At 49.9% G+C, this 22,465-nt stretch overlaps 1 protein-coding gene across 1 annotated transcript in view; it reads left to right on the top strand.

Moving 5' to 3' along the window:
• LOC133355207 (3'-5' RNA helicase YTHDC2-like) overlaps window positions 1–22,465 on the top strand; it is a 55,430-nt gene that overhangs the window by 2,588 nt on the left and 30,377 nt on the right. The window contains exons 2-17 of the mRNA XM_061572568.1: window positions 3,060–3,237; window positions 4,015–4,105; window positions 4,752–4,951; window positions 5,385–5,587; window positions 5,803–5,969; window positions 6,999–7,101; window positions 7,727–7,883; window positions 8,699–8,806; window positions 11,307–11,452; window positions 12,543–12,678; window positions 13,567–13,693; window positions 15,645–15,710; window positions 17,769–17,944; window positions 18,998–19,094; window positions 20,155–20,242; window positions 21,507–21,587. Coding sequence (XP_061428552.1) covers window positions 3,069–3,237; window positions 4,015–4,105; window positions 4,752–4,951; window positions 5,385–5,587; window positions 5,803–5,969; window positions 6,999–7,101; window positions 7,727–7,883; window positions 8,699–8,806; window positions 11,307–11,452; window positions 12,543–12,678; window positions 13,567–13,693; window positions 15,645–15,710; window positions 17,769–17,944; window positions 18,998–19,094; window positions 20,155–20,242; window positions 21,507–21,587 — 2,115 coding nt within the window. The 5' untranslated portion in view covers window positions 3,060–3,068. The remainder of the gene's footprint in view (window positions 1–3,059; window positions 3,238–4,014; window positions 4,106–4,751; window positions 4,952–5,384; window positions 5,588–5,802; window positions 5,970–6,998; window positions 7,102–7,726; window positions 7,884–8,698; window positions 8,807–11,306; window positions 11,453–12,542; window positions 12,679–13,566; window positions 13,694–15,644; window positions 15,711–17,768; window positions 17,945–18,997; window positions 19,095–20,154; window positions 20,243–21,506; window positions 21,588–22,465) is intronic.

The raw sequence follows: 22,465 nt of genomic DNA, 5'->3' as shown, positions 1-22,465 counted from the left end.
TGCGTTGTGGCCGAAACGTCGTGATTTTTATTGTTTTATTTTTATTAATTTTAATCTCATTTTTTACCTACGTGACTTTACCGAAAGAACTAAGAGTATGGACAGCATCTCTCAGTGTGTACCCCAGCACTCCCCTTTGTCTCGCGTTGTGATCGTACGTTGTCATGTTTACTTGTGTTCATCGCTTTTGTATTCCTTACTGTATTTCTTTATTTTATGGGAAGTATATTAGAGTTACCATGATTTTCTTTTTAATTTAAAGTACGGGGTCCTTAAAAAAGTGTTAACACTTGTGAGAATGTGCAACAATATCACAAGAAATGTGCCTGTGGGGGCCGTTGGCCCCCGGGGTCCCTCCCGCCTGCATCCCCTATTCCGTTTACGTTACCCCACCTCCCTATTACCCGCTGCGGTTTCGCCGACATTCGAACGCGACGCCCCTACTGTTACAGCCTCGCGCCGCGCTCCCACGCTGCGAGCATACGTGCGCACATCATCGTCAATCAAACGCCGTGCTCGCAGTATAGCCCTGTGCGGCACGTTACCAATGCGCATCCGTATCCGACATGTAACGAACGTATGCACACACACACACGCCGCTCCGTACACTCCAACTCCACACCAACTACGCAAGTTATGATCGCGCACCTGTATCACACACGGAGTGAACACACGCGACACCCACTCTTGCGCCGCTCTGCGCAGCGCTCGCCGTCTGCTGGCCGCTTGCGTTATGATCGCGCACCTGGGGTACGCCTATTACGCACGCCGCGAGCTTACGCACACACAGTACCACACGCGTTCCCACACGCAACCCGCGTGCTCAGCTCCGCGCAGCGCTCACTCACGTGGCGAACCACTGTGCACACAGCGCACCCACACGCTCACACTGCACGACAAGATCACGCGAGACCACGCTTCGCTATTAATGATTTATTATATGCCACCTGCGAATTGATGTTGAATCAGTGAGTCGACGAGGCTGGCCTATTCCACTAAACCTGTACCTATTCCCTATTTATCGGCTATGATTCTAATTTCACCTTCTTACTCACTGTTAAGTGTCCACGGCGGTCCGCTGATCCTTGTGTTAACCGCGTGCCTCGGTGCGTCGCACGGACGTCCGGGTCGCTGGCTCGAGCTGCGTCTGGTCGCCTGGCGCTGGAGTAAGAGAGCGATTTCCCCTCTGCGCTCCTCTATTTATCCTCCCTACCTCCAAAGGGGATGCTGCGCTGAACAATGGGCTCGTGCACCCCAAGCCCGCGCACGGCAGTCCCCAGGCGCTGTTGATATGCTAATCAGTGTGCTGCGTGCAAGGCGTAAATCCTAATTAATCCCTTACCCTCCCTAACAATGGGGCCTGCGCGCTCAAGCGCAATTATCCCAACCCTCCATGACTATGCGCAACAGCCCCTGTGACCCCGCTATTCATGCTGTCTCGTGCCTCCCCTGCTTGCCCCGTCGACTCGTGGGGGTGTGTGTGGGGGGAAATGCGCCTCTACCGCGGTGCCCGAATGCCCTACGCCGCGACCATACCATATTAAGGCCGGCCGCAGCGCCGCGGTGCCACGTAGCACGGGGAGGTCATCCAATTCCCTGATCGCCGGAAACCGTGAGAATTAATCCCGATAAGGGTCTCTCGGATAAAAACCGGTCGATCAGGTGACCTTCCCTTCCAGCTCTATGGGGGGGGGGGAATGCGTGCGGGTGTGTGCTTATGTGGGGCGGGTGATGGGGGGCAGTGCGGTGGGGGAAGCCGGGCGGCTCCCTGGTTCGGCAGAGCGGCCCCGTCGTTGTGGCACCACATGCCTCCGGGCTCTGGAGACTACCTGGAGAAGATTCCAGCCACGTGTTGACGATGATGGCGAACAACGGGAGACTCTTTGACTTTTTAAAGCTATTAACAAACATTTGTTATCATGTGACAGTGTTTTAACCGTTCTTTTTTCAATAAAAGCGATAGTCCCATATAAGTGTTAACATTTTTTTGAGGCACCCGTATTATATTGTGTGTACGTGTATTGTATTGATATAGGCTAGGATAATATCGGCGACTATCTCTGCGAGTGTGAGTGAAATCCCCTAACCCCCTCCTTTACCATTATTACTTATGGGAACATTGCTTTTGACATACGCGATTTTGAGATACGCGTGCTTTTCCAGGAACGCATCTATCGCGTATGCCAAGGAGTGCCTGTGGAGAGCGGTTAGTGTAGCGGTTAGCGTGCTGCAGTGACGATTATTTGAACTGGTCCTGGGCCTCCCCTAGGTCGACTGAACCTCAAATGAGTACCTGGTGTGATGCGGAAACATTGCCACGAGGGAGACAAAGGTGGCTGGGCGTGGTGTTGGCCACCCACCCCCTTATTTGCTGTGCCGGCCTTCATAGGTGCTCCCTAACAGCACTTGCCCCGACAGTCTATTACAGGCTATACGGGGGGTCTTTGTCTTTGTAATGCAACAAATTCTGAATTAAACTCAAGGAACAGGAACGTATGTATGTTGAGCGTCTTTCGCACCGTACGTAGCCAACCGTGCTAATCAGAGGTGTGAGGGAAGGACAACAAACTTCACACAAAATATGTTTTAAAGACGTTTGTTTTAAACATAGAAAACACATTGATTAGAGAACGTACAAAAATAAGAGACATTGTCAATAGAGGTAAGTGGGATTGTGCAGGACATTGTCGTTCTAAGGGACGGTCAAAGATAATGTCAGAATGTAAGTGTGCATGTATGTTGAACTTCTTTTGCACTGCACGAAGCCAACCGTACTAATCGCACAGTGGCAGCCAAAGGAGAAAACGCGCCTGAGACCATCCACTGCTGAGATGGAGCATTGAAATCGGCTCATTAATTGATTACGTTTTTTGGAGCCAGCTGGCCAGGGTTGGGCAAAACGTGGATCAACTTTTCACCCAGGCAACTGGAGAGCACGGACTACTCAGCTTGTGTGTAAGAGCAAGATCGTTGCGTCGTGAGATCCGTGAGAGATGGCGATGGCTTGGGGAGGCCGTCATCCAGCAGTGGTCCAATCGTGGCTGTCGATTTTTTTTTAGCAGGACGCCATGTCGTGCCCACGCGCAGCCTCCATGCAGCCCGTAGGAACTCCCCGCGGCGGCAGAGGGAACCAAAGTGGCGGCCGCAGCAAAGGTCTACAGAACATCAAGGTGAGCGAGGAGGTGAAGATCGCAGTGAACGTCGCGATGGAGCGCTTCCGCTACAGCGACGATAAAGGTGAGCCGGTCACCCACCGCAACCACTCAACGCCACAACCACCACCCAACCGCACAACTCACAACCACAGTGAACATCGCACAACGACACGGTCACGTGAATACAGTGGTACCTCGTTATTTACATTCTGGATATCTTCGATTTTGGCTATCCGTGAGTCACATCTGGAACTGTACACGACTCGTTGAGAGAGAGAGAAAGAAAGTGATGAGAGAGAATGGGATACGATAAAGTGATGAGATTATTTCCATGTATTTAACAGCTTATTTATGAATTTTAGGTAATTTATTATCTAATATTTTTATCCGCGAAATTCTATATTCACGAGCATCTCCGGAAAGTATCACTCGCGAATAACGAGGGAATACTATACACGACCACCCGACTGCATGACTAATCAACCGCACAACCACAGAGCCACACAAACTGTACAATCACACAACTGCCCAACCACTCACCCACACAACTGCCCAACCACACAGCTACACATCCATACAACCGCTCACCAATTCAGCCACACAGCCACACACTGTCCTTGCTTTGCATGCTGTTAGTGCCGTCATGATCCACAATTTATAATCTACCCGCAAAATATCCAATTGAGTCTAGATTTTAAGCATTGTAACATCGCTCCATACTGCGATACTACAGCGGACTCTGGAATACACAGAGCATGCAAGATTGCCTTGCGCTGTGGGAATTGCGCGGATACTAAATGTACTGAGGTGCGTGTACGTTCGTGAAAGTCTGTCCTCCTGACGTGCGATTCGCCTGCAGAGCTGGAGTTCCCTTCCTCGCTGACTAAAACGGAGCGCGCCTTCGTCCACCGCCTCTGCCAGTCGATGGGACTCATCTCCAGGAGTCGGAAGTCAGTGAGGCTCAGCTATCGGGTTTAATTAGTTGGGGTGTAACTGCAAAGTATTAATGAATTTTGATTCATAAGCTTGTGATTCATGCACTAACCTATGTACCCGCTCACCGACCCACCCACCCGCTTACCAACAATACAAGACAAAGATCCCCCATATAGTCTTAACAGACTGTTGGAGCAAGTGCTGTTCGCGAGTACCTATGAAAGCCAGCACCAAGCCTGATCGCCTTTGTCTCCCGAGTGGCGATGTTTACATACCGCATTCGGTACTCATTTGAGGCTGAGTCGACCTAGGAGAGGCGTATGATCGGTTCAGATAATTGTCACTGGTGTTGGCCGTCAGTGGGAATCGAACTTCAGTCAACGGGTTCATAGCGCAGCATGCTGACCGCTACAGTACCGCTCCCCATATCTACCTATACACCTGTCTGCCCACATGCATGTCCACCTACATGCCTACCTATCTGCATGCCTCATCATGCATTCGCGAACCCACTCATCTACTTGCCTACCTATACACCTACCCCTGTGTCTGCATGCACACCTATCCATCTAGCCACTCGCCCACCCACCCACCTATCTAACCCGCCCGCCCGCCCACTGGTAATTCACGCTGCGCCCACGTACTCGCTGCGTTCGGTAGCAAGGGGCCGATGCGGTGCCTGACCGTGCGCAAGAAGGAGAGTGCGGAGGCGGCGGGCGCCGAGATGTCATTTGTGCTGTCGCACCCGGCGCGCCACGCCGCCCATGCGCTGCTGCAGCGCTTCCCCGTCACCAGCAAGGAGCGCACCGAGCTGCTGCCCCGCACGGACCGAGCGCCGTCTGGTGTCGGCTCCGACCCAGGTTTGTTCCCGCTTTGGAGTTGGCAGTGACGTTTTTTTGTAGTGCTCTATTAGTGCCCTTTATCAACTTAAACTAATCTATTTAGGCATTTTTTTAGCTAACACTATTTTTCATTTCACCAGGTAAGGCCCACTGAGCTGTATAGCTCTTTATCAGAAGCGACCTGGCCACAAATGAAGTGGCTTATCATGTGGACATTCATAGCAGCCAAATACACTAAACGCACGTTGATTCTTAATGTGGAGGGAAACACCAGCGGACCCGCAGAAAACTTTGCGCGAGCACGGGGTTGAGAGACACGCAAACTCCAAATATCCAGCAGATGTCTGGGTTGGGATCGAACCCACGACCTCCTGTATACCGGGCGAGGGAGTTAACATCTCGCCACCATTTGCACCCGTGATGCTGATCTAATTTGTCATGTCGCTCGCAGGGGTGAGGCACGAGATGAGCAGGCTGAGCGGGCGGCTCAACAACGGGATCCCTCAGGTCCCGCCGCCGCGGGGGCGCTCGGAGCTGGAGGCGTTCCGCCAGACCCTCCCCGTGGCCGAGTTCCAGGAGCAGCTGCTGGGCACCATCGCTAAGTCCAACATCCTGCTGGTGCTGGGCGAGACGGGCTCTGGCAAAACCACGCAGGTGCTTGCACAGTCCTACAACTTGGTGCTCCTTTATTTAGAGGAGGGAAAGAATTGGGCTCATTGGCCCACCTGATGTGAGGACCACGAGCGGGAACATGGATTTTTACTCGAATTGCGATCTTAAGAACTGCCTCTGATCACCGCTTAACTCGGCGTGTACCGCCACCCGTGTCCCCCCCACCCCCCCCCCCCCCCCCCCCCCCCCCCCGGCAGATCCCTCAGTACATCCTGGACGAGAGCACCCGCCTGGGGTGGCCGTGCCGCGTGCTCTGCACGCAGCCGCGCCGAATCTCTGCTGTCGCCGTGGCCGAGAGGGTGGCGGCGGAGCGAGGGGAGGGCATCGGCCAGACCGTCGGCTACCAAATCCGGTTGGAGAGCAGGTGTGTAGCGCTCCGGGCACTTGCGTGTTGGCGCAACGGCACTGCTCCGGCGTGCCATCGCCAGCTCGTGTTGTTCTTCTGTTGAGTGTGTGTTTTCTGTTGTTTTTGTTGTTGTGTTTTCCCTCTGTACCATGGGCTATTGTATTTTTCTCGTCATTTCATTCCAACTGTGCGAGTCGCACCTCCGATTAGCATGGTTGTCTATGTACGGTGTGAAAGAAGTTCAACATACACGCATACATACATTTGTACTTTTATCACTGTGTTTTGTTGTGTTTCTCCCTGACCTGTGCCGTGTCCTTTCGTTGAGTTGTCGTGTCATTTTTCGGTTGTGTTCAATTGCGTTTCTCCTTCCTGTTTGAGCTCTACAGTGACACAACTCTACGAAAGCCTACTCGCTACAATATATATAGCACATTTTTTGGTTAGGCGACAAAAACATCTGACAAAATACCTGTCATAAAATCCTTCCTCTGCACGATGTCGCCAAATAACAATTTGCCATGGGTATGGGTAGGGTACAGAACAATTGTCACAACCAAATTTAGCATATCGCTTATAGGCATTGTATATGATTGCTGAATTTCTGTTGATAGAATTGTTCTTCAACTCAACTGTGGGTGAGCTGAAACAATCTTGTTTGGCGCATAGTTAAACACTTTCCACCATGTGATAATTTAAATGCTTTGGCTATGTCGGCTGGTGGGAGTTACTTACGACACATTCGACCACGTAGCAAGGTTGGTTACGTACGGTGCGAAAGAAGTTCAACTTGCATACGTACGTTAAATTACGAATCACAATATTGGCTATGACAACCTAGATGTTAGGTTAACAGGAAAACACAATTGATCTATTTGAGATCCCTTTTACCTTGCGATGTAAAGCTTTCGTGACTGCAGGGATTCATCTTCTTGGTTCTTTCGGTAAAGTCACGTAGAATGGAAATAATATTCTACGTGACTTTACCGAAAGAACCAAGAAGATGAATCCCTTTTACCGTTGCGTTCTGCATGTGGCGTTGTGCAGGGTCTCGCCAAAGACACTTCTCACGTTCTGCACCAACGGCGTGCTGCTGAGGACCCTCATGTCCGGAGACAGCGCCATGTCGACCGTCACGCACATCATCGTGGTGCGTGCCAAGCTACCGTCGCCCTCCACACCGGTGCTCAAAAGTTGATTGGGTCAAACCCAAGATGTGGCCAGTTCCGGTTTCTGAGTTTTTGTTCAGTTTAGTTTTTTAATCATTGGATTGACAACGGGCTGTACATGGTGAAATTAAACTATATGAAGCTGGTGCTGATGCTGCTGATGGTTAAAGGTGATGATGGTGGTGATGCTGATGTTGCTGCTGCTAAGGGTGGTGGTTATTGATGGTGATGGTTCTGCTGGTGGTGGTGATGGTTAAGGGTGGGGATGATGGTAGTGATAATGGTGGTGGTGGTTACGGGTGGTGATGATGGTGGTAGTGCTGGTGTTGGTTCTGGTAGTGGTGCTGGTGGTGGTTCTTGAAGGGTGGTGCTGGCCACCCACCACCTTGTGTACCGTGCCGGCCTTCATAGGAGCTACTCGCTAACAGCATTTGCCCCAAAAGGTCTGTTAAGGCTATACGGGGGATCTTTGTCTTGTTAGGTAGTCATGATACATTTTTTAACTGGTGGTGGTGGTGAAATTGATAATGGTGATGATGGCGGTGGTAGTGGTGGTTAAATAGATGACGATGATGGCAGCAGCATTGGTGGTGATGTATCCACTAGGACGAGGTCCATGAACGCGACCGCTTCTGCGACTTCCTGCTCATCAAGCTGCGCGATATTCTGGAGCGGCAGTGCAACCTGCGCGTCGTGCTGATGAGCGCCTCCCTCAACGTCTCGCTCTTCTCCAAGTACTTTGGCGGCTGCCCCATCATCCGCTGTGAGAGATCGCTAAATCCATCCGTCAGTTTCACTAACACGTAGCAGGCTTTCGCGACAAATATTATCCATGATAGAGGTTTTTGGGTTAGACCGCGTCAATATAAATGTGCTGTTAAACCCGACACAGCCAATTTGTAAGATTTGTCACGTTAACAAAATATGACAATTCATTACTAGTACAGCGCACCGTTGTGTTGGAGGGTAAACCCACAACATTTACCACTAGAGTACGACATTTTCTGGTTGTAATTACCGAATGGTAAATGTTGTAGGTTTACTCTCCAACACACCGGTGTGCTGAATTAGTAACTCGTTGGCATGTTTTGTTTACTTGACAAACCTTACTAATTGGCTGTGTTGGGTGGTGGCGGGTTTAACGAACATTTATATTTACGCGATCTAACCCAAAAACATCTTCATATGTAGTGTATCAAGTACCGTATTTAATATTTAACACTGAAGTCAGGTTTGTCATTTAAACATGGCATTTTTTTTTCGATTTAAAGCTTTCGTGACTGCAGGGATTCATATTCTTTGTTCCTTCGAAATTTTTTGTTCGTGACAAACCTTACTAATTGGCTGTGTTGGGTGATGGCGGTTTTAACGACACATTTATATTCACTCGATCTCACCCAAAAACCTCTATTCTGGAAATTCATCCGTGCGGCGGCAACAGCGGTGGCGGCAACGCCGCCCCCGCGGGTACCCGTGACGGCGATGTTGAACGTGGCGGTGTGGAACATGGCGGCGTTGAACGTGGCGGTGTTGAACGTGGCGGTGTGCACGGCGTGTTGCCTCTGGTCCGTGAGCCAGTGCCCGGGAGGCTGTTTGAGGTGAAGCGGCTCTTTCTGGAGGACATCCTGCGCACCACGGGTTACAAGTCCAAGGAGATGGAGAGATACCAGAAGGAGAAAGATAAACGTACGCACAGCCGGCAAAACCACCCCCCTCATTGCTTGAGAGAGCCTCCCATTGTGCTGACGCGGCGTTCTACAACTGTATCGGAATTCATCTTGATTTGAAGCTTTCGGGACTGCAGGAATTCATACTCTTTAGTTATTTCGGTAAAGTCACGTGGGTAGAAAGTTTCGATCGCCACACAAGCAATCGTCTTCTGTCTCTTCTCTCTCACCTGAAGTCGGTTGCTTGTGTGGCGATCGAAACGTCGCGATCTATTATTTTTTCTGCCTACGTGAATTTACCGAAAGAACTAAAGAGTATGTATCGGAATTACCTCCTATAATCACCCAGAAATGTCTGTCCGTCCGTCCCGCGCGTGACGTCACTCCACATGAGGGCCGCCCCCCCCCGCGTGACGTCCCTCCACATGAGGCCCACCCCCCTCATTAATATTCATGAGTGGGTGGATTTTTACACTAACGCAGAGGAAGGTCGAGCCGAATTAAATAATTTATTACGCAAAGTCGCTTCAAATATGACGACGTTTCTTTACAGAAAGTGACGGTAAGAAATAAATCTACGCAGCACAGTGCTACATCCGTGCGTGACGTCACTGCAAAAGAGCCCCCCCCTCATTAATATTCATGTCCGCGTGGAAATTTACACTAACGCACAAGAAGGTCGCGCACTCCACATGCCGCACCCCTCCCCTCATTAATAATCATGAGCGGGTGACGTCACTCCACATGCCGCACCCCTCCCCTCATTAATAATCATGAGCGGGTGACGTCACACATGCTGCACCCCTCCCCTCATTAATAATCATGAGGGGGTGACGTCACTCCACATGCCGCACCCCTCCCCTCATTAATGATCATGAGCGGGTGACGTCACACATGCTGCACCCCTTCCATTAATAATCATGAGCGGGTGACGTCACTCCACATGTTGCACCCCTCCACAATAACCATGAGCGGGTGACGTCACTCCACATGCCGCACCCCTCTCCCCAATAACCATTAGCGGGTGACGTCACTCCACATGGGGCAACCCCCCCCTCATTAATAATCATGAGCTGAACAATTTTTCTATTGAATATTTCAGATTTACTACAATATACACCTGTCCTTGGACAGGCAAAGAAGATAGTCAGGAGAATGTTCATATTGGAGGAATCCGATGAGCTATAAAGCTCTTTCTCCCTCCCTCCCTCCACTCCTCGTCTCAACCAGCCACTGTCAACTGCAGTCTTTTGTCGCTCTTCTTCTTCACGATTGTGCAATCGCGTCGCCACCGTAGTCGTGTTGTTATTATTATTAACATTGTGAATGTTCTCGCTATTGTTGTTGTTTGTTGTTGTTTTATAAAGTAGCGCCCGTGTTGTTACTGCTAATGTCTGGCGGGGCCACGTAATGGCAAAAAATAGCTACGTAGGTTTTCGCAGTCAATAATTCCTAATAAAGTGCTGGGTTAGGCCATGTAACGATCTGGTCAAATCTGTGCAGTTAAGACCCTCCACCACCCTGACGCAGCCAAACTAATTAGACCGTCACGTGGTCTACAGGTGTTTAACGATGTGCTCATTGTTATTGTTTCAGTTGTCCCACCGGTGAGTTGAACAATTCCCATCGCCAGATTTAACGATTAGATACGCGAAGTTTCGCTTGAAACTACACCAAGCATTATCAGGTCAATACCCAGGAAGTCCGAATAATCGCGTCACCTGACCAGGCTTCTTCTTAGCTGCCATGACTTGTGAAGGCATGTGCACTGTGTATGTGTCTCTGCTTGCATCTGTGTTTGTGTGTGACCCTCATCGCCAATATCAGTGGCGGTTATCCAAACCAGTCCTGTCCTGCACCTGCCGTAGGTCCAGTATGGCACGGTGGGCGCCACTGTGGCTAGGAGATGTTAACTACCTCGCCTGGTATTCAGGAGGCCGTGGGTTCAATGCCAACCCAGACATCTGCTGTATATTTGGAGTTTGCGTGTCTCTCTCTCATCATCATTGTGGCTAGGAGATGTTAACTATCTCGCCTGGTATACAGGAGGCCGTGGGTTCAATCCCAACCAAGACATCTGCTGTATATTTGGAGTTAGCGTGTCTCTCTCCCCGTGGAGTTTGCATATTCTCTCTGTGCTCGTGTGGATTTTTCTCCGGGTCCTCTGGTTTTACCCTCTACATTTATAATCAACATGCATTTAGAGGATTTAGCTGCTGCTATAAATTTCCACTTGATGACGAGCCACTTTCTTGAGCTATCATTTGTGTGGCCAGGTCACTTCTGAAAAATAGCTACATAGCTCAGTGGGCCTTACCTGGTAAAAAAAAGTAGTTTTTCTTTGTTAAATCGGTCGACTCAGCCTTAAATGAGTACCTGGTGCAGCGAATAGACAAAAGGCGACACCACCTCCTCTTGCGCCGTGCCAGCCTTCACATGCGCTCGCGAACAGCACTTGCCCCAACAGTCTGTTGAGGCTATACCGGGGGGGGGGGATCTTTGTGTTTGCGTGTGCGCAGTGGAGAGCCAGCAGAACAAGCTGAGCGAATGGTACGAGGCGAAGGAGACGGGATCGAGCGTGCCAGTACGCAGTGCCAGCGCCGCATGCCTCCCGGATCACACCAAGATGCTCAACGACGAAGGGGAGAGCGCCTTCGTACAGGAGGTATGTCGTGTGGAACGCTGGGGTGGGGGCAGGGGATGTTAACTACCTCGCCTGGTATACAGGAGGTCATGGGTTGGATCCTGACCCTGATGTCTGCTGTTTATTTGGAGTTTGCGGTGTCTCTCTCTCCGTGGTCTTGTGAATTTTTCTCCGGGTCCTCTAGTTTTTCCCTCCACATTTAGAATAAACGTCACGCATTTTAGAGTATTTGGCTGCTATAAATTTTCACATGATGATGAGCCCCCACTTCGTTGCGCTATCATTCATTGGCCAGGTCGCTTCGTAAAATAAAAAATAGTTTAGTTTAGGGGAAGGAACCCTCCCCTCTCTTGGGTTTTGGTTTTTTGTGTTCCCAAATTTCCTATCAGTAATTTGAGCCCATTCTTAAGTAACGTTTTTTTTGTCATTGCTTTGTTATCATTTTATTATTGCATGGCTGAGAAATGCCGTTGCGTGAAGGACACTCCCATCAATGATAAATAATAAAATAATAATACATTGTTAAACTCATGGACAGGCAGGGTGGCGCAGTGGTTTGTATGTTCTCCCCCTGTCCTTCATGGGTTTCCTCTGGTTTCGGGTTCCCTAGCTTTTATGTGTGTATCTAAGTTTCCGTGAGCGTCCATGTTACGCGTCTTTGTGCGTTTCGTGTGCCGCACTGTGAATCCGGTAACCCTAGTTTGGTTCCCACTCACAGGGCATCGCCTAAGTCAACTCGGCATGAAATGAGTATCTGGCGCGGTGTGTAAACATCGACGCTGGGGCGACAGAAGCGGCCCGGCGTGGATTCTGGCCGCCGTGCCAAGCCTTCATCAGTGCTCGCTCACAGCCCTTGCCCCAACAGCCCGAGGCTATATGGGGGATCATTGTATTTGTGTGTTTGTGTGGCGAGTGTTGGCGCAGTGGTTAGTGCACTGCGCAAAGAACCCGGCAACCCGAGTTGAATTCCTATTACCTGGTGCGGTGTGTAAACATCGCCGCTCGGGAGACAAAGGCGGCCGGGCGTGGTGCTGGCCACCCACCCCCTCAGCACTTGCCCCAACAGTCTGTTTCGGCTATACGACGGGGATCTTTGTGTTTGCGCGGACAGGCGGAGCGCGATGGCTCCAACCTGGAGCCGTGGCTCCTCAAGGAGATGGACGCGTGCATCAGCAACCTGTGGATGAATAGGGACGAGGACGCCTTCACGCAGCTGCTGCACCTGCTGCTCAGCGAGCGCGTCAGTGGTGCGTGCCGGGCCAGCGTGACATTGGAACAGGGTGGCTGGGAAATACCCTCCCCCCTTCCTCCCCTCCCCACTTCTTCCCCTGTTAAACCGGTAGCCCTTTTCTGAATCGGTTAACACCTCGGTGGCGAGATGTTAACTACCTCGCCTGGTATACAGGAGGTCGTGGGTTCGATCCCGACCCTGACGCCTGCTGTATATTTGGAGTTTGCGGTGTCTCTTTTTCTCTCCCCGTGGTCGCGTGGTTTTTCTCCGGGTCCTCCGGCTTTTCCCTCCACATTTGGAATCAACGTGTGTTTAGGGTATTTGGCTGCTATAAATTTCCACATGATGATAAGTCACTTTACTGAGATAATTCGTGACCAGGTCGCTTCTGAAAAAGTGCTAAACAGCTCAGTAGGCCTTGCCTGATCAAATAAAATAGTAAAAAATATATATTGTTCCCTGTTCCGAGAGTCAGGAATCGGAAAACCGTTTTTTTTATCAGTGGAACGGTTTGCGATGGATGCCTTGACTGGCCCACGTGCATGGCGGCCCTAGTCATGGTTTGGCCTCGTTTCTTATTTAAAAGGATGAGGTGCTGCCCCTCTATTGCTGGCCTGCTCGCTCGTGCCACCGTTGCTGAAAGAGCCTACACTAAAGGGGGGCTGTGATTTACTAAACTTGCTTCATCGTTTCAACTGCCAAATCGGTGACCTCTAGATTGGACGGCCAGTACTGCCAACCATTACAACTCGGAAGCTCCCTACGTGTTAGCGTAAGAATTCGAATATTCTAATCAATGCGTTGCTACACACCTGCCGCTGAAGCTGCTTCTGCTGCCGCTGCTGCTACCGCCACTGCTGCCGCCGCCGCTACTGCTGATGGTGATCGTCTCTCTACCGGGCAGTTGACTACAGGCACAGCGAGACGACTGCCACGCCGCTGATGGTGGCCGCAGGACATGGCTTCATTGGCATCGTGGAGCAGCTGCTCCGGATGGGGGCCAACGTCAACGTGAAGGCCTCCAACGGCATGTGAGGGCACCTGCACCCCCCTCCCCATCCCCCCTCGCTCACAATCGGGCGGTGACACGGCCCTGGCGGAAGCACGTTGGCTGCTCGTCGCTATGGAGGTGGGGGGGGTGGGGGTTTCGCGTTTCAAATCGGGACGGCTTCCCCGGTTACTGCCGGTACGTCGATCGTAAACGCTGCGGCGCGCCGTCCGCTTCGCGTTCCTCATTAAATGATCGCGTGACGCTGTTCTTCAAGTGAGTAGGCAACATTGTACCGCTGCGACGGTTCAAAATTTGTAAGGAAAAAAATTAGCCACTGTTTACTTTTAATTGGGTTAAATCAAATTGCAACTTCACTCCCTAATGGCAGACTTACACTCCCCTGTGAACTATTGCGTACTTCCACCTCTTCTGAGAAGTTTAACCAGCTTGGAAGAGTAGGCCAAATTCCCTCTGGGGGGGGGGGCTCTCTTCTGTGAGCAGTCGCGTAAGCGAGCGATTGCAGGGCTGAACCTTTCAACGTCACCTTGCGTCTGCGATGTTTGGCCATTCGTTTAAGGAGCGTGTTGCTTGATAAGGGATTACATTGCATTTACCATGAAAGATATTTAAAGTTGCGAGGGGATAGCATTGAAAAATTCCATAAAGACCATTTCATGAACCCGCTTGCTGTACTACCGCTGACCCCGCGGGAACCGGCGTGTTGTTGATTTAGCCGGACTCTCGTCCGTGCACGTGTGTTCTACCGAGTGAGTCACAAACGTGAAAAGTCAAGTACACGAACAAAACAAAACAGAAAAATCCCCTCCGTGAGAACACGTGGCGTTGGGATTCCTGGCATCGCTGAACTATATTTGGCCTTTTGAAAAATCGAAACGGAAAACTGCGTGGCTGAAAGTGTTCACGCCGGTGTCGTGCTAAATTTACATTTCTGCTGCAACGTTGAATTTACAAGCGAAGCGGGCGGGAGGGAGCCACACCGAACAATTTAAAAAGTGTCACCGGTTGTTATTGTGCAGCGCAACGGCCACACAATACTCTTTTGTTTCAAGGGGGTGGGTGGGGGTCATGTTTGAAACGTTGCCAACTTTTGGCACGTTGTGCAAATTCTTTAACTGATGGCATCCTCGCGCCGTCTGTGTGCGAGGGCCAAAAGTGTCTCCTCCTTCCTGGAATTTTTCCAAACTTGCTCCTCACTCCTCCGCTCACTCCTGTCCTGGGCCATCACCTCCAACATCCACTCCGCAGTCCTGGTCCCACCACTTAAAAACCACCTTCGGCCTCCTCCCTCGTGCTTCCATGTTCATCGCCTTTATTCTTCCTGTGTGGTTGTCCTCCCTTCTTACGCCACAATCTTCTGAGTCGACTTTCTTTCGGCTTGTCTGGAGATGCGCTCCACTCTTAGTGGTGATCAGAATGAGCCGTTTATGATCGGGCAACCTTCCTTTGTGCCGGGCCGCGTTAGTGTTTTGCCAGTTGGAGGCGACGGTTGCCGTGCGTGATCACAGTCGTGTAATTTCCGGTGTTACGTTTGAATTTAGCAAATTTGGAATGACATCGGAAAGTCCACTGTGAGTCAAGCAGATAGTGCATAGTATTTTACGGTTAACACACATGGCAGTAGTAACCAGGGTGGTCTGCCCTGATGCGAATTGACAAACCTTCAGCAAGTGGCCAGAGGCCGACCGCTCGGCCGCGTCTCCGCCGTTTTCCCCGTCGCCGGATATCCGGTCTGGTGATCCCTGACGCCCATCTCGTCCTCATTTACATTGTGAACAACATCTGCCTCTCTCCCTGGTGTTTGTTTTTTGGGTCCGACAGTCACGTGCGTACGTCAGTGCTGGTGCCGCCCCCCCCCCCCCCCCCTCTGAAAATTGTGCCGCCCCGTGCTCATGTTCGGGTGCGGCGCAAGCGCTCGTTGCCGCCGTCGAGACGAGCCCCCAATGCCCTTACCATGGTTTTTTTCCCCGCAGGAACGCTTTCGACTGGGCGAAGAATTTTAATCACTTGGAAGTGGTGGAGCTGATGGAATCGTTTGTGTACGTATCAGCATATACCGCCTTATTCGGGCACTGATTTAATGTAATTCATCGTAGCTGGCAGCGCAGTGGTGACACTTGCGCCCCACAGCAAAAAGGTGCCTGGATTCGATACCCGACTCGGGATTCTGTTTCTGTGGGGTTGAGTTTGTATGTTCTCTCCACAGTTTTTCATGGGTTTTCCTCCAGCTTTTCTGGTTTCCTCCCAAAGCTAAAAGCAACAAAAACATTCGATGTAATTGTATTGGTCACACATTCCAGTGCTGAAAATGTATCCTGCACATTGCTCAAATGGGATCACACATTTCCCCTTATTTTGAAACAAAACTTGGCAGCATCCTCATGAAAAAATGCCTTGAGACTCAGTGAGGCTTTCCTGCGTACTTAACAACCATAATAGTAGTCACAAAACAGATTATCGTCATCAGCCATTTTCAATCCCCTGGAAGAATGCCTCCCCAATAAGTCACGTCTCTCACAATCTCACGATTCAACAATCTACCCGGAGAAAAATTCCCGTGACCACCGGGAGAACACGCAGACTCCAGATATACAGGCGTCAGGGTCGGGATCTGCCTGGCACTTGCACAAGGGCTAATTTCGCCACACTGACGCCATATCGGATGTTCCGTCCGGCACTGAACATCATTGTTATAATTTTTTGTCGTTAAAAAGGCATACGCGAGTTTGAGACGTGATTTGACTTTTTTTAATGAGTGGGCTTGGGTAGGATGCGCGAAGGGACGATGGCCGGTGGTTGGGACTCTAAAGTAACAGCGAAGATGGGAACACGACCGGCCAAGATACACTTCCACCGTGGAGATGAAATCAGTCGTGTGCAGGTGCCTGGATAGATTCTTGCATCGCAGGAGCGTGAGGTGATGGTTGACAGCTTGGGGAGTCCCTGATCCAGCTGTAGATTGAGCATGGCTTATAATGGTTATTACTAATATGTGGCCAACATTCTTAAATCTCTCACTGCCCCTGTCCACCCAGCAGTGTGAGGCGCCACGGTGGCTAGGAGATGTTAACTACCTCGCCTGATATACAGGAGGTCGTGGATTCAATCCCGGCCCTGACGCCTGCTGCCGTATATTTGGAGTCTGCATGCTCTCCCCGTGGTCACCTGGATTTTTCTCAGAGTCCTTCGGTTTTTCCCTCCACATTTAGAAACATGCATTTAGAGTTTAATAATAGGTCTTCCTCATTTATTCTGGCAACAAACAGGTGTTACGATGTTAAAACACCAAACTGAAACCTCTTGCAAGGAATCATGTCTGCATTAACCACAGATACTTGCGGTGGAAATACAAATAAAAAACATGCTCTAACAGTATATGCATTGTCTTTGAAACTGATTGGTCCACACCAGAGACAGCTTTTTTTGGAGCCTCGTCTCAAACAGTGTTAGACCAGAGGGTGCCAAACGCGAATGCTGTGTGAGACGAGGCTCTAAAGAAAGCTGTCTCTGGTGTGGACCAATCAGTTTCAAAGACAATGCACATACTGTCAGAACATGTTTTTTTTTGTATTTTCACCGCAAGTATATGTGGTTAATGCAGACATGATTCCTTGCAAGAGGTTTCAGTTGGTGTTTTAACATCTTAACACCTGTTTTGTTGCTAAAAAAAGGGGAAAACCTATTCTTATATTTTGACACTGGCAAAGGAGGTCCCATGATGCATTTGGAGTATTTTGCTGCTGTACATTTCCATCTGATAAGCCGCTTCGTTGACCTATCATTTGTGGCCAGGTCACTTCTGAAAGAGAGCAATGTAGCTCAGTGGGCCTTACCTGCTAAAGTAAAATAGTTTTAGTTGAGTTCTCACCCTGTTTGTCTCCCTGGGCTCGCAGGGCCTTACCTGCTAAAGTAAAATAGTCTTAGTTGAGTTCTCACCCTGTTTGTCTCCCCCGGCTCGCAGGGCCTTACCTGCTAAAGTAAAATAGTCTGAGTTGAGTTCACCCCCTGTTTGTCTCCCCGGGCTCGCAGGGCCTTACCTGCTAAAGTAAAATAGTCTTAGTTGAGTTCTCACCCTGTTTGTCTTCCCCGGCTCGCAGAGCCTCGGTGGGCGAGGGGGGGCCTGACGAGAGCACGCTGGCCAACGCCAGCACGGAGCTGAGCCCCGAGGAGCGCGAGCTGCTCAGCGTCTACCACCACACCTTCGACGACGACAAGGTGGACCTCGATCTCATCCTGCACCTCCTCAACCAGATCTGCCAGGGCTCCAGCGATGGTGGGTGCCGTCCACCGCGACGTCGTCGATGGTGGTGGTGGTGGTGATGATGATCGTTATTATTATTATGATGTCAATGATTTGTTGTTGATACAGCTGCCCTCCTTTACGCCGCGGCTTCTCGGAGTGATTTGCACCCGATTTGCGCCTTTCAATGGTCATGTCCTAACAACACATTTGGAAGGGCACCCACAGTGGCAGCTGTCCCTGCGCGCCACAAGGTGACTCGGCACCTGGCCTGTACGCGGGGCATGAGTCTGCCAGTAAGGGGCAATGATCGCTGCTTTGTATAGTCCCAGATAAGTAATTTGCAGGTTTTTTTTATTTTACAAATAATTATTATAACACCGGTCCGCAGGGGCCTGCACTTGCGAATGACGTCACAGGATCTTGGATTCAAACTGCAAACCTCGGCTGCTGTATAGCTTGAGAAAGCAGTGCTGTGGTTTTCGAGGCAGCAACGGATCCAAGGGATGGGGGGGGGGGCGATGGTGGTGATTTCCCCCCACCCCCATTCACATACCAATTTAAATAATTGGTATGTTATAGATGTTTGATAGAAAATGCGTTGAATGTTGTTTATATTAATGTCTAGGGCCCACCAATCAACCTCCTTTATACCTCGCCTGGTTAATGCAGGAGGTTGTGGGTTCCATCCCGATCCTGACGCCTGTATATTTGGGGTTTGCGTGTTTTCCCCGTGGTTACGACGTCGCGCGTACATGACATCATCGTGGGGAGGGGGGAGGAAAGGGAGGCGCTTGCCTTCTTTGAGCCCCGGTTTCTTCTCCTCCAAATATTGCCCAGCACTTTGATCAATTCATGTTCACGTGCTAATGAGAAGAGCTGTTGCCTGAAACGTTGCCTATTTTATGTTTGATCGCCATATACTGAATAATATTTTCAAGAGTTATCATGCCTTCAAATGACAGACAGACAGACAGACGGAGAGAACTAGTGCATCAACGCTTTAAACCTCAGCTGATAGAGCTTTAAACAATACCGTTGAGTGCTTTCTTGATGTTTGTTGTTGGTGCCGCTGTTGTTGTTCAGGAGCTGTGCTGATTTTTCTGCCGGGCTACGATGAGATCATCACCCTGCGGGACCTCATTCTCTGCGATGACAAAAGATTTGCGGAGCAGAGCCACAAGTGAGTATGCTTTACCCATCTTCCCGACTCTGATGGGTGACCTGCTGCTGCTGCTGCGGGTGTACGCGTGTACCCGTTTGCGAAGGGGTAGGGCTCGTGTCCTTCAGCTTGGTGGCGTTGTTTTTTGTCCCTGTTAGCCGCCGTTTGCACACATAGCCATTGGCACTCGTACCGTGCGTACGGCGGGTCGGTGACCGGTAGCCGGTTGACGACGATCCTCGTTGTTGTTTTCTGACTTTGAGCGCCTTGTGAAGGTTGCCATCTTGCACGCAGACACATATTTTCTCTAACTCTCTCGCTCTGTGCTACGGTGATCATGACCCTTCTATTTAGCTCTGCCTGTGATATTTACTCAAGAACTATGCTTGAAATACTCCTAGTTGCATCCAATTGGTCAAATTGCTCATGTACTTTTTTTATTGAGGCAAAGGACGGGCCCATTATATCACATTGTGACGCACGTACACACCGTCAACATAAACTAAACCGGTTATGAAAAGCAGAGGATAGAAAGATGGGGAGCAGACCCGCTGCCCCAAACCAGACTGGTCCCCACCGAAAGGAGTAAATTGCTCACTTAATTCGCTGCCTTCCCCGGCTTCTTGCATAGCAAATTGCACGTCATACGAAGTAAGATGGAGTGGGTAGGAGGGCGTGATGTTACCTCCCTGACCTCGTATGCAGGAGGTCGTGGGCTCGATGCCGACCCTGACGCCTGCTGTGTGTTTGGAGTTTGTGTGTCTCTCTCCCCGTGGTTGCGTGGATTTTTCTCCGGGTCCTCAAGTTTTTTCCCTCCACATTTAAAATCAACGTGCGTTTATAGTATTTGGCTGCAATATGTTTCCACGCGATAAGCCACTTTGTTGAGCTATCATTTGTGGCCAGATTGCTTTTAAAAAAAAGCTGCATACCTCAGTGGTCCTTACCTTGTAAGATACAAATAGTTTAGTTTAGACGTCGCCTAGCAGTAGCGCGTTCACCGCTTGTTTGCAGAGGTTCACGTTTCGAATCCAGAGGCCGCCGGGGCGGAGCTAAAGAGTTCCGTCGCTTGTTGTGGCAGGTTCCACGTGTTCACCCTCCACTCCAACATGCAGACGTGTGACCAGAGGAGAGTTCTCAAGAGCGTGCCGCCAGGAACCCGCAAAATTGTACGTATTTTATTATATTCTCTCCTCTAGCCTTGGTCGTTCCTATATTGGTTCACCAGGGTGGCAGCAGCAGCAGCACAGCGGTAACGTGCGTGCCTCGCAGCAAGAAGAGCCTGGGTTCGACTCCCGACTCCCCCTGTTGTGCATTGGGTATCCTCCGGGTTGTTGGAGGCTTTTCTCCCATAGCAAAACAAAACAACCTGCACACCATGTTACCGGTATTGGGCAAGCATCCAAATGCTTGCAAAAATGTATCTTGCAAATGATTCAATTGGGATTACACACAGCAGCGGCAACATAGTGCCCCTACTGCAGAAACGCTCATGAACAATAGTCGAGAAACCCAGTGAGGCTTTCCTGGGTAAAGTAGCGCAATAATACATTGAGCTCGAATGTTCAAAGTCTGTTCAAGTTTGTTGAACTGATTTGTTTTATTTGCGTGTGTGCAGTTGGGGTGTTGCATTAACTCACACACTACTTAGTTTGGGAATAAAGAACGCGAAGCGACATCGCCGCTTACTTGCAGACAAATTCCCGTTTGCGGTACGCTCCAGCGTACACCTTGAGCCACAAATGGACAGCTGCCACCGGGGGTTCCCTTGGCTACATTTCAGCAGGGCATTGGAATGATTGAGATGAAATGTGATGTCAGCCACTCTGAGTTGCTGAGGTTTCTAAGCAATGCCCTGTACATGCAAATCCAGGATGTCTTAACGAAATGCAGGAAGTCAGAATAACCGTGTCACCTGACTCCCGACTTCTTTAACAGGTGTCATGTATGTTGAAATTCTTTCACGCCGTACGTAGCCAACCGCACTATTGGAGGTGCGGGGAAGGACAAAAAACTAAACACAACAAGCGATTATAAAAAAAATTAGAATTCAATCTAGATTTAAAACAACAGATACTGTGTAAAACAACAGTTTAGTTCAACATTTAGTTTTTTCATGACAGTAAGTCCTCGACTTACAAACACCCACACTTACGAACACCAGACTTACGAACACCCGTACTTTAGAACACCCTACTTATGAACACCCGCACTTACGAATCAGCTTCCATGAAATATACATTTTTCTAACACCGACTTGAAACGTGAACTCGCGCTTGCAAACTGAACCACGGGACTATTTCGTTCAGCGGTGCGATCCTGTCTAGATTTAGAAGATTGTTTTCACGGTGATGAACGTGTGTGTGTGTAGAGGTGGTTACAGCTCGCTCTGTCTCTTTTCATTTTTGTTTTAACCCCGAACCCTTCCGCAAGATCCTGTCGACGAATATAGCGGAGAGCAGCATCACGGTGAACGATGTGGTGTTCGTGATCGACTCGGGGAAAGTGAAGGAGGTGCTGACCCACATGTGCAGAGAGCGCGTGCACGCACACGCACACGCACACACACGCACACGCACACACACACACATGCACGCACACGCACGCGCACACACGCGCACATCAGCGATGAAACGCTGTTCCACGAGATATGAGGGATCTCGAATCTGTGGACATTTTAAAAATGCCCCTCAATACTTATTTATACGCTTCCGCTTATTAAATGTTTTGTTCATTTAGTTAATGATTTTCTAAATATATTTATAATATTTTTTTTATGCTGAGTGTCTGCTGCTGCTGTGTCCTGTACAGCACTTTGAGATCCTTAATTAAAAGCGCTATATAAATGTAATTATTATTATCGTCGGCCATGGTCTATCCACTGATGTGGAATAACATGGCGCCCTTAAATGTCTTATTCTTCCCTTGTTTGCTGTCAGACGTCTGCATCAAAGTCGCCCGTCGGCTCGATCGTCGCCACTTCACTCGCATTAATCATCGGTCTCGTTTCACTTGGGGGGGGGTCACGCTGCCCGGTGCTAGCGAGCTCATTCGCCGCTAGTAGCAGAGGTTCATGGTTCGAATCCGGCAGGCCACCCTGGTTATCATCGCCGCGGTGTGTAACGACCCGATACATTCCACGCGACGTCTGCTTCGGTGGAATGTTGAAGACCCCGTGACGTCATTCCCAATGAGTAGGCCATTGTGTGCCGGCTTGACCGGCAAAATTTTTTATATCACCCTCCCCGCGCAGATTATTACTCAATTGGGTTCATAATAAGGTTTGTTGGGTTAGATTGCGTAAATACGAATAATATTGTTCGTGAAAGCGTACATGTTAAACTACTCAAATTAGTATTTTCAGGTAGCAATATCGTCCCCCCCACACCCCG

The sequence above is a fragment of the Lethenteron reissneri genome, chromosome 50 (assembly GCF_015708825.2).
Source record: "Lethenteron reissneri isolate LAM-NWPU_2019-01 chromosome 50, ASM1570882v1, whole genome shotgun sequence".
Classification (NCBI taxonomy): Eukaryota; Metazoa; Chordata; class Hyperoartia; order Petromyzontiformes; family Petromyzontidae; genus Lethenteron; species Lethenteron reissneri.
The sequence above is the reverse complement of the archived record's forward strand: the minus strand, read 5'-3'. Positions and strand labels throughout refer to the sequence as shown.